General features: G+C 37.3%; 1 protein-coding gene across 9 annotated transcripts in view; it reads right to left on the reverse strand.

The window, feature by feature from the left end:
* Positions 1-3,076: 3,076 nt before the first annotated feature.
* Usp9x (ubiquitin specific peptidase 9 X-linked) overlaps positions 3,077-16,276 on the reverse strand; it is a 136,704-nt gene continuing 123,504 nt past the window's right edge. For all 9 annotated transcript variants that reach the window (XM_076918647.1, XM_034486192.2, XM_076918645.1 and 6 more), the window contains 7 exons: positions 14,337-14,522; positions 13,728-13,948; positions 13,552-13,640; positions 10,916-11,072; positions 10,286-10,498; positions 9,227-9,322; positions 3,077-7,041 (listed from right to left, as the gene is read on the reverse strand). In XM_076918647.1, coding sequence (XP_076774762.1) covers positions 6,904-7,041; positions 9,227-9,322; positions 10,286-10,498; positions 10,916-11,072; positions 13,552-13,640; positions 13,728-13,948; positions 14,337-14,522 — 1,100 coding nt within the window. In that variant the 3' untranslated portion in view covers positions 3,077-6,903. The remainder of the gene's footprint in view (positions 7,042-9,226; positions 9,323-10,285; positions 10,499-10,915; positions 11,073-13,551; positions 13,641-13,727; positions 13,949-14,336; positions 14,523-16,276) is intronic.

Below are 16,276 nucleotides of genomic sequence, written 5' to 3' on the forward strand. Positions count from 1 at the left end.
AAAAAAAAAATAAATAAATAAACTCTACATATTAAGACTCACTTAAAAAAAAAAAAAAACAAAACCCAATGAATCAATCACATTTTATTTGTATGTGTGTGGAAACATGTGGGGTCAGATGACAACTTGTCTCATTTTGTGGGTCCTGAGGATAGAACCCAGGTTTCTATATTTGGCAGCAAGCCCTTTTACCTGTTAAGTCATCTCTCTGGCCTTTAACTTTTGAAAAATATTTATGAGTGTTTTGCCTGCATGTATGTACCATATTATGTTCCTGGCGCCCATGGAGCTATGAATGGTTCCATGACGAGGGAAAAATGTATTTGCTAGATCCTGGCCTGACTCCCAGCTAAACCTGAAGCCAGTCTGGCCCTCATGTATGTATGGCACTTACAGGAACTTTTGCTAACCTGTATTATTTTGCTTGTGTAATTGTAAGGCTTTCTGCTCCCGATCAAACAGAAACACTATGGTAATACAACTGTGCCTTATTCTTATGAAAAGTTCATATCTTGCCATGCTTGCTAACAGCTATTGAAACTATTATCAACAGGACTACCAAACCTGTGGTTTTTACTTTTATAAAACCTCTGCTGGGTGAATTTCTGAGTTCGAGGCCAGCCTGATCTACAGAGTAAGTTCCAGGACAGCCAGGACCACACAGATGAAACCCTGTCTCAAAAAATAAGGTGCATGGCCTGGCTGTGTCTATGTGGCTCAATAAAAACCTGAGATTCATAAAGAGTTCATCTGGCTTTTCTTCTCTTGGGTTAGAACAACCTGATTACAACCAAGTGGCCTTGGGAACCAAAATAGGGTCCTTTGCAAGAGCAGTAGATGTTTCAACTTGAGCCATCTTTGCAGCTTTAACTGTTTTAAAACTAACTTCATGTCAGGCCCTCAGTATTTAGTGGGGATTCAGGTGACATTTGTTCTTTGTATGTGTACTTATAACTTTATTACAATACCTACCCAGCCTTCTTTTAGTCCATTCTGCACTTTAACACTTAAATGGTGCCAGCAAGATGGCTCAGAGCATAAAAAAGCATTTGCTGCCAAGTCTGACAACTTGAGTTCAGTTCCTAAGACCCCCTCCTCACTGGTATCTCTGACTTGGTGAGATGGGTCGAAAAGAAGAGAAGCCACTTCTAAAGTTCCAGTTCTCTGACCTCCATGAGGTCATTAGTGGCATGCATGCACCCCTTTCCCCATCATATACTGTAATAGATACCATCTTTGTTTTTTGAGAGTCTATTACATAGTCCTGGCTTTTCTGGGACTCACTTTGTAGACCAGGCTGGTCTCAACATCACAGAGATCCACCTACTTCTGCTTCTTGAATGCTAGGATTAAAAAGTATGTATCAACACGCAGGCTTCTACCATCTTTTTATTGAAAAAGGGTCTCTGGCTGACTAGTCAGGGAGCCCCAGGATACTTCTACTTCCCTAGTGCTGGGATTACAAGTGTGAGTGACCCACATCTGACATATTTTTGGTAGGTTCTGCAATTGAGCTCAGGTCCTAATGCTTACTGGCAGCATTGTACTGACCAAGCCATTTTCCCAGCCTGCAATTCTGTACCTTTATGAATTTAGTTTCTCCTTTTCTCTGGGCCTAGCTAAAGCGTAAGAACACCCATCCAAAATTTCTCCTGAGCTCATTCAATGTTCCAATGGCTAGGAAAGAAATGGATGTAAACACGGCAGTAAGAAAGACAAGCAACCAAATGGGTTCTCATCAAACGAACCTGAAAGTGGTTTTCCCCTCCTCACTGGTATCTCTGACTTGGTGAGACAGTATGTTCTGAAGCATCCAGGAGCAGTTAAGCACAATCACACCTCAGCTAAAATGATTCCCTAAATTTCATATATTCAAAGGGAATGTTTTGTAAAGGTTACATTTCTAGGCTTATGATGGTTTAGTGATAAGAGTGCTAGCTTGCCTAGTATGTGGAAGAACCTTGGTTCTATGCCTGGCATTGTATACTAACAAAAACAAAACCACAGAAACCCAGCCAAGTGTTGGTGGTACACTTTTAATCCTAGCACTTGGGAGACAAAGGCAGGCAGATTTCTGAATTCAAGGACAGCCTGTTCTACAAAGAGAGTTCCAGTACAGTCAAGGGCTACACAGACAAACTCTGCCTTGAAAAAACAAAAAACGCAAAATACCTCAAAGTCAAATGCAAGGGACCATCACAACATGGAACTCTTCTCATAGTGCATGCCACATGTGTTTACATTAGGGTCTCATTCCCAAGACATCTCATATATGCAAGTAACTCCCTAGGTTTCTGATCTTGAGCACTTTTTGTCCCAAATAGTTAGCTAAGGGATACTCAATTGGTTCTTAAAATTTAAACAGAAATGGGCCAACTAGAGTTTTCTAAAAGGCAAGAATTTTGGATTTGATTTGGTTCTATTAAAGAGTTTTGAGATAGGGCCTTTAGCCCAAATTTAAGTACACAATGACCATGAACTCCTGATCATCCTAAGTGGTAAGTTCATAGGCATGTACTATTATACTTTGCCCTGATTCTGCTTAAAATAATAAAAAAGTGGGGCAGGAAGATGAACCAGAAAACCAGCTGTAAACCTGGTACTTGGGAGGCTGAGGTTACCCTGGGTCACAGTGAATTTTAGACCAGCTTGAGCTACAGAGGTAGGCAGTGTTTCAGTAAGATCAAATGTGAGGAATATTTGGGATTCCTTTCTTTAGCAGTAACCCTTAGGGAAGCATCAACAGGCTCTGCTGCAGAAGCCAACTGTACTTTTTTTCAGATAATGAAAAGGAATTTCAGCATTTCAGATGACATGCTAAAGTGACTTTTCACACTAACAACCCCTCAAAACAGGGGACTTTTCAGATTTAAAATTAAGAACCCATGTTCAGCTGCTTAGATATAACCATGCTGTATCTATAAATGACCCATTATAAACATTTCCCTTAAAAAAATTCAAGGGCCAAATGTGGCTGAGTGATATGGCACTTGCCTATATAAATTTGATGCCTTGCATGCCACCCCTAGCAATACAGGGAGAAACCCTATGTTAATAAATGAAAGAAAAACCCAAATTTAATTTATAAAGTTTTATTTTTGTATATGTGCTAGATCTTACGAACTGCGGACAATCTTTATGTCAGTCTGTTGGCTTGTAAAAGGCTAAGAAGTATGTGGGATTTGGGCGGTGAAATTTCCTTTTGAGAACCCCAATTCCAAAAAAAAAAAAAAAAAAAATCACACTCATTAGTGACTTTAAAATGTGGTTCACCTTTCCCCCCTTACACCTGTAAGCTTGGAGGACAAGTGCTACATACTTCTGCAAACACAAAATAATCATTAGAAATACAATCGGCAGCAAGTTCTTAATACATTCAGCACTTCTGTAGTGATTTATCACACCCAAACTCTTTTCAAATATGCAACACTCATGTAGGTGCAGGACCAATTCTGGTTGGGCCCTACAATGAAACCAGTACTGAGAATGGTTATGTTGGTAACACAGAAGCTGGGGCAAAGGGGTGCTGTTTTCCTTTATCAGCAGTTGTATGTCCTCGTACCTTCAAACTAGAAATAAAAACTGGGCACTTTTCACAAAAAGGCAATTTTCTAAAATTCTAAATAAGGCAGGATATAGCCACCAAATTAACCACAAAAAAGTAAAATAGTTCATGGGAAAACATAACCTGGAAAAATACTAATAAAAACCTGAAGAACTATGCCAAAGTAGTCACCTGAATATTCAGACTGTTGCTTTCCTTTACAAAAGTAATTCAAATAAAAAAGGCTCCTCATCTTTTTAACCAATATGAGGATTAAAGACTTAAGTTGTTATTGTCCACTAATAAAAGTTAATCATGAAAATAGAAAACATTTGAATAATTCTAGGTCTGTATAATTATAGCTAAGAGACAAAAAAAGCTGGGAAATCATCACTGAGAAAAATAAACAAAAAAACAAAGCCCATATATGATTATGCTTGTATTTCTGCCTCTGCGATGCTGAACATGAGAATTTGGTAGGTGGAGGGCTTAGAAACAGCAGCAATACGGTGTTTACCAAGTTGTACACAAAAATACTTAGATCCGACTGGGCAAAGCCCCAGTTTACACAGTTGCACAATAAAATCTCTTCAGTCTTACGTTAACAGATTCTACTGTCTTCAATAGAGTAATCATGCCATTTAGAAATGTGGGAGCTCTTCAAATGAAGACTAGTGATTCTGCAACAAACATTTAAAGGAGAAAACATATGGCTCAAAAGAAATCAGTTGAGAGAATCAAATAACTTTTAGGCACTTTAAGACTTCAAATTTAAAATGTGCCACTTATGTTTTAGAGAAAAGACCTGGAAATCACCACTATGTTGCTCTTACAATAACATGCATCTTAAAATTTCTGGTTATACATTAATGCTTAAAGAGCTAATATAGAAAATAATTTGCACAAACAAACAAAAATAACTCTGTTCACCTTCCCTCATTCCTGGTCATGACACAGGCCCACTCTTCCTCAAATGAAGGGAACCATGACTCATAAGCACTTATCATCTGGAACTGGTGGGCTTATACACTCAAAGCAACTACCAGGGGTGGGGGATAGAATCCCTCCAAGAAAAATTCACAGCCTTTGAAAATGTCAAGTTTTCTCTCTTACCTAAAGTCACTAAGTTTTGCGTATTTCATTATTTCCTTAAGAAGCAGAAAATACCGAAGTCACATGTCAGATGGTAAGATAATGTAACTAGTACCAGTTACTCGTCCAAACAAAGCTAACCTATTTCACTACTTGAAGAACTTTTAAAAGTTTCCAGTTGGAATTGCAAACACTGTACAACCTTTGCTCAAACTTCAATTCAGGCTGGAGGTGCAGCTCAGTGGTAGAGCACTAGCCTGGAGTACTTCAGGCCCTGGATCCCCAGGCTCCAAAAACCAAAACAAAAGCAAATTCTGATGTAAACACAATCTATCTGGTGTCAAAAGTTGCTAAAATTACAGGAAGCCTAGAAGCAGAACTGTGAAATACTGCAAATAAGATACCTAAACCTTTATCTTAAATACTGCCCCTTTTAAATCACAAAATAACATTATGTTCAATTTTGCTTCTGCTTTGATCAATGCCAACTATAGCCTTTCAACATTTTCCTACCAACTGAATCGTAAAAAATACAACCAAGCTTGTGCTCATTAAATACACATGTATATAAAAACATACAAAAAGTACAAGATTGATTGTTAGGGAACTTTTACAGCGTCAACATCCTGTTCTCCAAGTCTTTAGTAAAGAGCCAAAGACCCCATCTTTCTGTGCACAAAAACGTAATGAGACTAAAATCTTCACTGCAGGTTATGTCTACACATGCTATGCACAGAAATTAGCTTTCCGAAATATGCAGTCCTCAAAGAGAGAAGGGGGGGAGGGAGGCAGACAAAGTACGAAAACCCCCAAACACACCACAGGACAAAATGTTCTTCTTAAATCAAATTCTATTTGCAAATTCAGCAAAATAATTTCTATAAAATAAAACAGCAAAATATTTAAATAGCGTAGGCTGTATCTGTTTGCAGGGGTATTTGGTTTTAGACAGGTTGCAAAAAAATTACACATATTCAAGTCACCAATTTTCTCTGAAATACAGTTTTAACTGAGTCCTTTGTCTTTATTCAAATTGTTTATTCTAAAATTTAATCCCTCAATTATATTAACTACCAGTAATTTTTAAAATTAGACCCTGCTTTGAATGTTAAAATTTTTGGAATAATGGAAAAGGAGCTAGGACAATTTTTGCTTTCAAGTAAAATTGACTGAGCAGAGAATCAGCCAGAGACCTTGGTGCAGAGGTACTCCAAAGATTGTGGGATTCTGAGGACTTCCGCAGCAGAAGGACAGTTTGAAAAGAGTCACTTAGTAAGCTCTAGCAAAGAACGAAACAAGCACACCAAATACAGACTACTAGGCTCCAGCCAGCATCCTGGCGAAGCAAATTTTTGTGTATTTGTTTTAAATCTTTCAAAATTCCCATTACCAAGTTGGTAAGTTTAAGTGTTCTTTATTCCACCCAGAGATCACACTGTCAAACATGAGAAGAATGCGTGTGTAATTGAGAACTGCCTGCTTGTCACAGTTCTCCCTCAGTCTGTATTTTATAATCTAGGGTTTAAGAAGAAAAGCTCCGAGCAATGCAGATGCCATGTCAGGACAACTGCAGTCATTATGGTAATATTTCTTCATTGGCTACACTAACTTGTGTGAAGCCATGCTAAATGTTACAGCATATCTATAGCTTCAAAGTGATTAACCTAACATCAGAATAAAAAGGCAATGAAAAAGACTAGAAACATAGTACATCACCAATTTTCCACATCAACCAAATAAATCAAAAGGTAATTAGTCTTACATTGCTCATAGTAAAATTGACTCCAGTGGCAAACAATGAACACGAAACTATTGGTGTGACATGTATGAATGGGCTGTTTTGTTGATGTTTGTTTACTTTGTTTTTGTAAAGGAGGTGATTCAACTGCCACAAGGTAGGCAACACTGGCTGCAGAGAGCAGTAGGTATAACAAGAAAATGAATGTAGTTTTGTAGATCTGTGAGTCTCATCAAGGAAAAAAAAAGTTTCTTGCTTAAGAATTAACAGTCAAACATTAATATACTATATACACCTTTGCCATTTACACATTAGCATCAGGCCATTTATTACAAAACACTATACACTTTCCACTGCAGGCGGGTTATATATTGACAGCAAATTTCTGCAGATAAGACAGTGAATAAACTCTCCACTCCATGTTGATTAGGAATAGTTTTTCTAGTTTGAAATATTAGCCAGACACAGAAAAAGTTGGACTGTAAGGCCTGGGTGCACAGTCTTGATGGAACCAGTTAATATGTGCATTTCACTGATCCTTGGTCTGAGGTGGGGACACTTCTTCACTGCCTTCATAATTTTCTTGTGCTCGTTGGCCAGTTCTCTGAGGGTTGTTCATGTGATGTGCTGCTGGGCCTGTATATGGTTGTCCATGCACATGGTTATTCTGAAAGGGAAGTGAAATCTGTGTATTACAAATTTTCCAGGGCTGGAGAAACAATCAAAGGCAAGATTATATACTGGTCAGACAGGGAACCACAGATGAGTTCCTAGCATCCATACCAGGTGGCTTAAACTGGCATAACTCTAGGTATAGGAGGATCTGACACCCAAGTCTGATACCCACATAAGCGCACAATATATAATTAAACATGGCAAAAAACCCAACCTTTGCAGCAGTAAGCACACTTTAAACTCATGAGTTGAAATTGGTGGGAACAGAAACATTTCTTTTACTCTTAGGACTTACAACATCAATTGAAAAGAGAAAAATCTTACAGGCAAATACAAACCTTGGAACCCTAAAGAACACATGACTGGCTAGGTATGTATAAATCTTTGTCCAAATAATTGACTGCTTGAAAACTTGAGAAGTTTTTCTTCTACCATAATGATCCTAGGGTCTGAACTCAGGTGGGTGGGGCTTGCTTAGCAAGTGCCTTTACCCTCTGACCCATTTTGCCAGCCCAGCTCCAAAAACTTAGGTTAAGTCTGACAAATTAAAATACTGCATTACTGTTCTTGACTTACTAATCACAAAGAATGATGTGAGGGCTAGCCTAAATGAACTCTTTCTCACAGCATAAACCTGACTGACCATAGGTGCAATTGCTATGTAGACAGAACTATTAAATGAGAGAGAAAAAGAAAGAAAAATAGACTCACTATGTCAACTAGGTTCTGCCTGCCTCTCCCAGCAGTAGAATTACAGATATATCACAATAACTTTCTTTTGTCTTTTTAAATACCTGAACTTCAGTTAGGTTGTCCTTATATGCCCATAAGCCAGGCCAAGATTTTAGGCTCCATACACTATTCTCTGTGGTTCCATTTACACCCTAAAACCTAAGATTACCTTCAGTGCCATTCTTATGGCAGTGGCAGCACCTGGGAACTTTAGAGGATTACAGACTGTCAGCAGATCTCACTCCCACCCCCAATTTTTTTTTCAAGACAGGGTTTCTTTGTGTAGCCCTGGACATCTTCAAACTTAAGAGATCGGATTGTCTCTGCCTCCTAAGTGCTGGGACTAAAGGTATGTGCCACTACTGACCCTAACCACCACCCCCTTTTTAAAGAAAGGGTCTTAATATATAACCCCAGTTGGTCTCAAACTCAGAGATCTGCCTACTTCTGTCTCTCAAGTACTGGGATTAAAAACAAGTCATATACTCTTGAGTTTTAACACTCTGCACCATGTCAGAAAGCTAATTTTTATTTGTGTACTATCACTCCCTCGAAACATTTGACTTGGCCACATCTACATTTTAGGAAAGTTCCCATTCAGGATATATTATTTCTTTACCTTATTTTGGTAGTAATTATTTTGTAGGTAATTAATTTGACAATTAATCAAATGTCAAATTCCCAATAATTCTTACTGTTAATGAAATCCCAGTCTAATTAAGCAACAGCATTACTTCATTGTCATACCTTAGTTGTTTTTAGAATTTATTTGCAGACTAACAAGAAATGTCATCATAATCCTTTTCAAACTAAGCAATGATTACCATTTTATACTGACAATTTTACTCATTCTATACTGGTACAAGACATACCTATTTGGTAAGGGAATCATATTCCTGGGGCAAATTCAAATTTGTACCATGATCCCATACCAACCCATTCTTCTGGTCATGCCCCCAAAGTTAGTCCAGAGTCATAGTAAAAAGCCATCTTTTTAAAAAAAAAGGTTTCTTTTGTTTGTTTGAGACAGGGTTTCTCTGTGTATCTCTGGCTGTCCTGGAACTCACTCTGTAGACCAGGCTGGCCTCAAACTCAGAAATCCACCTGCCTCTGCCTCCCAAGTGCTGTGATTAAAGGCATGCGCCACCACTGCCTGGCAAAAAGCCATCTTTTATAATCAAGCATGAAATTAATTCTAGAGCAGTGGTTCTCAACACCTTTGTGGTGCGGGAGTGTTAAACCACCTTTTTCCAGGGGTATCAAAGATATCTTGCATTTTATATTTATATTATGGTTCATAAACAGTACAAAATTACAGTTATGAAGTAGCAATGAAAGTAATTTTATTGTTGGGGGTCACAATACAAGGAACTGTATTAAAGGTTTGCAAGATTAAGGTTGAGAACCACTGTAGAGGTTAACCCCACCATCTGACTCCTGTTTACCTGCTGATATTGAGATCCAGGGGAATGGGGGTATAATGGAGCATCTTCTGGTGGAGGTGATTCATGCTCATCTGGGGCATCTTGGTCATCTGGTTCCTAATTTTAAAGAAAAAGAATTATGCAGGCAACATCAAGCTTACTGCTGAATTTGTTAACTTATTAACAACTCTTAAAAACTATGATTATAACTTCTATATCTAAGGCTCAGGGCACCTTCCCAAACACTGAAGGGGCAGAAGATTATAAGAGCCAGGGGGACAGAAGTCCAGTGTGAACTATGTTGCCTAGAAATGTCAGGGAAGGTATATCCAAGCAGTCTCAACAACAGGGCTGCCTAAACAATGGATATCTTAATATGGATGGAGGAAGCTTCATGAGTCTTCAACATCAGACAAAGAAGGAATGCTGAGAGCAGAAAAACTGTATCCCTACAGGGAAGAGTTTTCCAATTGATTATCCAATACCAAATGGTCAGACCTAAAGTTATAAACATATAAATAACTTTATATACACTGAGTAGGTTGTTATTTATAGATTTAGGAATACAGATTCATGTAACATTTAAAGAAAAAGAAGCCATGGATCTGAGACAGAGCAAGGAATGTGTGGGGGTAGCTGAAAGAGGGAATGAAATTATATTTTAATAAAGATTACTTCTTGTTTTCTAGAGAACCCAAGTTCAAGTTCCAACACCTACATGGCAGCTCAAAAAAAATCTGTTAAGTCCAGTTTCAAGGGATCCAATATCCTTTCTTCAGGCCTCAATAGGCACCAGGCAAGAACATGGTGCACAGATAAAACACGCATACACATAGAGGTTTAAAAAACAATTTAAAATTCCTAATTTGGGTTCACCTGGAAATAATTTCTAAGGTTATAGCACAGTAACTTCTCCAGATGGAGGAATCCTCATTAATATATCACGATACATTAAAGCAAATAGAAGTCTAGCAACGCTCTTAATAAACAACAGTATCATTAATACATAGTCAGTGGCCTATAAAGAATTACTTTGCTTTCTTCCATTTCTATCTCTTGTAGACTGGTGGCTTTTTTTACCTCCTCAGGACAGAGTTCACAAGCTTTTGCAAGTGTCATCCTAGCACTATGTGATCTCTCCAAGAAATAGCCATTTGATGTTTCATTGCTTTGCACTGGAGGAGACCAATTGTTGTAGGTGTACTGAGGATTGCCAGTGTATGGTCTTCTTTCGAGTTCATCTCCAAGCCACTCCACTGCCCAGGTCCATTTCCTTTTAAGATCCCCATTGCCCTTCAAAAGTAAATAAAATCATGTACATTTAAAGAGGATTGGGAATGTATTAAAGATAACTTAAAATGATAACACCACAAACTTAAGATTCTATTCTTTTTTTCCCCTTGAAATAGTCTTGTTATTTAACTCTGACTGTCTGGTAATTGTTACATAGTTCAGGTTGTTGTCAAACCTGTGGTTGTCCTGCCTTACCCTCAAATGCTGGGATTATAGATGTACACCTCACCCCCCCCCCCAATACCTGGATTAAAACAGGATCTTAATGCCATTTTTCTTTTCTTATTCTTTGTCATGTTGGGGAATTGTACATTCTGGGTAAGCAGTATACCACAGAGCTACAGGTTTAGCCTTTCAAAACAGGATCTTTTAACTCTGATTTAAATTTCTATGAAATAAGAAAACACCCTTCCTTACCTGCAGGATTTGGTAAGCAACAGGACAACTGCTAAAGAGGGCTACCATACATTTTATACACTGGTATGCTCTTTTTTGATAGTGATTCTTAGAACGCTGAATTGTGTCAAACAGCCCATCTCGGTCATCTGGAATTCCTTTAAGGGCATTATGAATTCTGAAAAACAATCAGATGGAAGATAAAAACTTCTAAAAATTAAAAGAAGCTAATATTGTTTATTACATGCCACCCAGTAAATGCCTGTGGGTTCAGTTGTTTCATAACAGACAGTAGGTACCACTATTAAATCTTTGAGCAGATGAGGAAATAGATAAAACAGCCTGCCTTAGGATCATACAGTTACCAATTAGTCTGACTTAAGCCTGTATCCTTACTAACTTTACTTGTTCAAATTGTGTTCAATAAGTTTAAATACGTTACCAGAAGCAAATTCAAGACTCAAAGAGTAACACAAATTTTAAAAGTTAACAGAGACACTGTAGTTGAGAATAATTTGCTTTAAGTCATTTTTGTCTTTCGTTTTTGAGACAGGGTTTCATTATGGAACCTAGAATCATCTTGACCTCTCAGTATGACTGGCTCAGCCTCCAAACTGCAGAGATCACATGTTTATGCCACTATGCCCAGTATCTGTTTATTTTGTTAGACATTACCTGCAAATAAAATAGGACATATACCTGTAAGACTAAGTATTATTGAACAGTAAAAGGGAACCAATACATGCTGTATATAAAGGATCTTTGTAATTACTTACACACGAAATGCTAAATGTTGTATTTTGGCAAAATGATTATAATAGGCAAACTTAGAAGCAAGCAGATTAATGGTTGCCAGGGCCAACCAAGAGTGTCTAAATGGGTATAGGCTTCTGTTTGATCTAAGATAATGCATATAAACTCTTACTTCTCAAATTCGTGTTGGGGGCAGCAGTGTAGAGGCTGAGGGCTGGCCTAACCCATTTTAGATAAGTGCTTTGCCACAACCTTACCTTTATTTTTTTGTCAACTGATAGAAAGTCTTAAAATATCTTTAATCAGCCAGGCGGTGGTGGCGCACCTTTAATCCCAGCACTTGGGAGGCAGAGGCAGGCGGATTTCTGAGTTCTATAGGCCAGCCTGGTCTACAGAGTGACTTCCAGGACAGCCAGGGCTACACAGAGAAACCCTGTCTTGAAAAAAAAAAAAAAAAACAAAAAAAATATCTTTAATCAGCACTATCTTTGCGTTGCTTTCTCATGTCTAACAATACAAGATACATTGAGGACATTATAAATAGTTAAGACCTACTTAACAAACTAAAAAACAACAACAAAAAAGCCTTACTATGAGATTATTTTCAAACTTAGGTTAATCATGAGTTTTTACTGACTACTTGAGTTATTTCTCACATTTTAATCCAACCTATGTTTTCATCACACCATATGCTAAAAGAGAACTTAGATATAGCTATGGTCTTGTTACATAGCCTTGACTGGCTTGGAACTCACATGGATCTGCCTGCCTCTGTTTTTTAGAATGCTACTACATTCTAAAAGCTATACAATATAATGCTATTTTTTTAAAAGAAAAATACTAGAAACTAGACTGTATTAAAATCATCTCAGAAGTATCAATAGTGACAGCTTAGAACATTTTGGATTCAAGAAAACTGGTATTTTGCTTACTGCTATTTTTATAACTGTAATTTGAAATAATGATAAAAGATAATTTCATGCAAATTGATAAATTCTGGCATTTGTAATCCATTCTAAACATTCGTATTTAAAAATATTTCTATTCCTTTATAAGTAGAAGTGTTTTTCCTGCATGTACATATATGTACCACATATATGCCTGGTGGGTGGGTGCCTTAGGAGCTAGGAGGGTGCCAGATCCCAGAGAACTGGAGTTATAGAGGGTTTTAAGCCACTATGTGGATGTTGGGGAATCAAGCCTGGTCATCTACAAGAACAAGTATTTTTAATGGCTGAGTCACCTCTACAACTCTCAGAATAAATAATCTTAAAAATTAGTACTTAAAAATTCTTTAATTCCAGCACTTGAAAGGCAGATACATTATGTGCCACAGCTGGAGGAAACAGTTTTCTCCTTCAACCATATGGGATCAAATTCAGCTGAGTCACCTTGAAAGAAGGTCTTGGTGCAGTCCTGGCTGGCCTCGAACTCCAGAGATCTGACTGTGGAACTCCAGAGATCTGACTGTGTAACTCCCAAGTACTGGGATTAAAAGCATGTGTCTCTATGCTCTGTTCACCTAAGAACTATCATTAATAAGTACAGATTATGTTGTGAGGTTAGTTCTAAAACTAGTATAATCTAAACCTAAAACAATCCTTGGATTTATTAATAAATTCATATGTATACAGTCCATTGCTAGTTTTAACTAAAAAACAATTCAGTTGAATGATGTTAATATGTAAGTATGAAACCTGGGCAATGAGAAAAAAACCTAACAAAAACTGGAGAACTTGGTAGTCACTTCTGTCTTGAGTTTTTTTTCCTGTAACACTGAACATTCACTAGAACTCTAGTGTTTTTGTATTATTTTTTTTAAATGTGGGGGTGGTCAATTTCAAGTATATGTAACACCTGGGACTAAGTCTAATTAGCCTGATAATAAAAAAATAAGTATCCACCTGTGAGTCTGCCAGGAGTCTTCAATCAGTAAGATTTGTAAAAGCAGATCCAAATAGGGCCGGAGTTCGTAAGTATAGGAATATGCAACCTAGAAATAGGTAAGACACAGTGAATAATGTATAAATGGGTAACAAATCAAACCATAGAGATTTAACAATGGTTATGTTTTCTTAACCTGCCAAAGAAGTTCACTGAGGACAGTAGATGAGAACTGAGGATTCTCCCAGCAGCAAAAGCGAAGCAATTTGACAGTCTCATCAGAGTTACTGCAGTCTTCAATAATTTTCTTCACATAACTTGTTCTCACAAATAAAATGTCTACCACATTTTGTTGAATTGGCATTATAGGTTGTGATAAATTAGGATCACCAAAAGGATTTGGAAGAGAAGGATTACCTACAATACAGATTTGTCAATGATCAATAAGCTTCTCCACAATAACAATGTAAACTTCTCAGAACATAGCCTATGAATGCGTCTTAGAAAAAAAAAAAAAGGAGCTGTATGTCAAGTTTTCTAAGTAAAACAAAGAAAAGTAGTACTGTGTATTACAATGACTAGGTATCCTAACATATAATTGTTACTAATGTAACCCAGTAGCAAGCAGAAAAAGGTCCATTAATCATGTAAAAAAGGAACAGGTCTGCAAACATTGTAAAATGTTGCAAGAGTGGACCTTCTTCATTCACACCCTTACTTTGTATTTAAGTATCTTCAGAACCATATTTAATCTAGTTCTACATATGACCCAGAGTACTCAAAACTATTGCCAAGAATAGATTACCATTGATCGAAGACTGCATTCTTGAAGAGACATTGCAACAGCGGATGAGCTGTGACACTACTGAGTATAATTTGCCTAATTCAGCATACTGATATTTAATTGGAGGACCAGGACCTTCATCTAAGGACACAAGCATAAAGGTAGCAGGTACACTCAGTTTCAGCAGCTGTGTTTTCTCTGCCACTCCTGCAGTGAAAGAGAGACAGAACACAGGTAGAGAGGGGGAAAACATAGAAGGAAACATTAGGATGGAAAAAACTTTGTGAACAAAACAAAGCTCTTTCACCTCTGTGGCAGGAATCTCTCAAACGCAGAGCTTGCAGATAAGGAGTTCTCCTTACTAGCCAGCTTGCTCTGCGGATCATCTCCACTCAACCTTTTCAGGCTGGAATTGCAGGCAGATCATCATATCCTACTCAGCATTTATTTTATCAGAGGTCTGAGTATTAAACTCTTTCTTGTACAGCAAACACTTTGGCTGTATTTCTAGCCAAGGTCTATCAACTCCCCCCAACCCCCAAGATAAGGTTTCTCTACACAGTTGCTAATGTAGATCAGGCCAGCCTCAGATTCACAGATCTACTCATTCTGTCTCCCAAGAACTCGGATTAAAGGTGTTTGCCACCATGCCTAACCCTTGTCTTATCACTTTATAAGAACTTAGATTCAGAATTACTTAACCAGCTAAGAAACTTACCAATTTAGCAATTTCAATATTGAAATCTATACAAAACAGTACAGATTTGACAATGAGTGTGTAAACATTGAAACAGAGAAGACCTTATAGCCTGGAAAAGCTAAAATCTAGATGTGAACTACACTATAGCCCCTATTATAAGAGCAACCACGTGAGAAACAGGGTTCTGGGATCTAGTACAGGCTAAAGATTACAACCAACCATAGAGACAAATGAGAAGTAAAGAGGATCATGAATCAGTAAGAGCTGCTTGGGTTGCAACTCAAATTTCAATGTAAAAAGGTATTTATTTATTTATTTATTTATTTATTTATTTAAGCTTTTAAGGAAGTTATTGGTTAAAAAACCAATTCTGTAAGTTTCTGAACCAATTCTGAATATGGCTGAATATAATTATCACTTATAGAATCTGTCAATGGTTCTCTTAGTATACTAATACCTTACTGGTAATTTTTATAATTTCTTCTACTATAGTAAATTTATCTCCTGTCCATGCTAATTAAAATAAATAATGCAAGAATTATTTGCCTTTTTTCTTTGCTTGTGAGACAGGGTTTGTTTTTGTGTAAGCCTGGCAGTCCTGGAACTCAATCTATAGAACAAACTAGCACTGAACTAACAGAGATCTGCCCCCCAGTACTGAAATTAAATGTGTATCACCATCCTTTGATTCTGAAAATGCCCATGCTCATGCTAGACAAGTATTCTCCCCTAATCCAATCTTTTGCAACAAAATAAAATAGTGGAAGACAATTGTGCATGATATTTAGTTCTAGTAGTATCTAAACAGGAATGAGCAAGTAGTATTAGAGAGAGCAAGCTACTTTGAGAAGAAAAGCAGCAGAGTAATTTAAGTCAATTCTTACTTTAAAAATTTTTAGTGATGCTGGAAATCGAACCTGGGATTACTATGAGCTAAACAAATGCTCTCCTATACTACTAGCACTAATTGAATGAACACATTTTCTCTAATTTTATTTTACTTCATTTTTTTCCAGACCTCACTGTAAAATTGATGACTCTCACAGTAAAAACAAGGATTCTTTGCAATAACTGTGGTAATTCTGATTTAGTTAGTGAACTGGATGAAACCTGGGAATGAGTATGTTAATAGAGCAGGCAGATGTATTATCATTGCTTTTGGAAGCAACAGTTAAGACAACAGAATCTCACTTGTGTTTACCACAGAAATATTATGTAAAAAATTATGAAGTTCACTGGGGTCTATATTTAAAGAAGGTTT

Source organism: Arvicanthis niloticus, chromosome X, assembly GCF_011762505.2.
Source record: "Arvicanthis niloticus isolate mArvNil1 chromosome X, mArvNil1.pat.X, whole genome shotgun sequence".
Taxonomy (NCBI): domain Eukaryota; kingdom Metazoa; phylum Chordata; class Mammalia; order Rodentia; family Muridae; genus Arvicanthis; species Arvicanthis niloticus.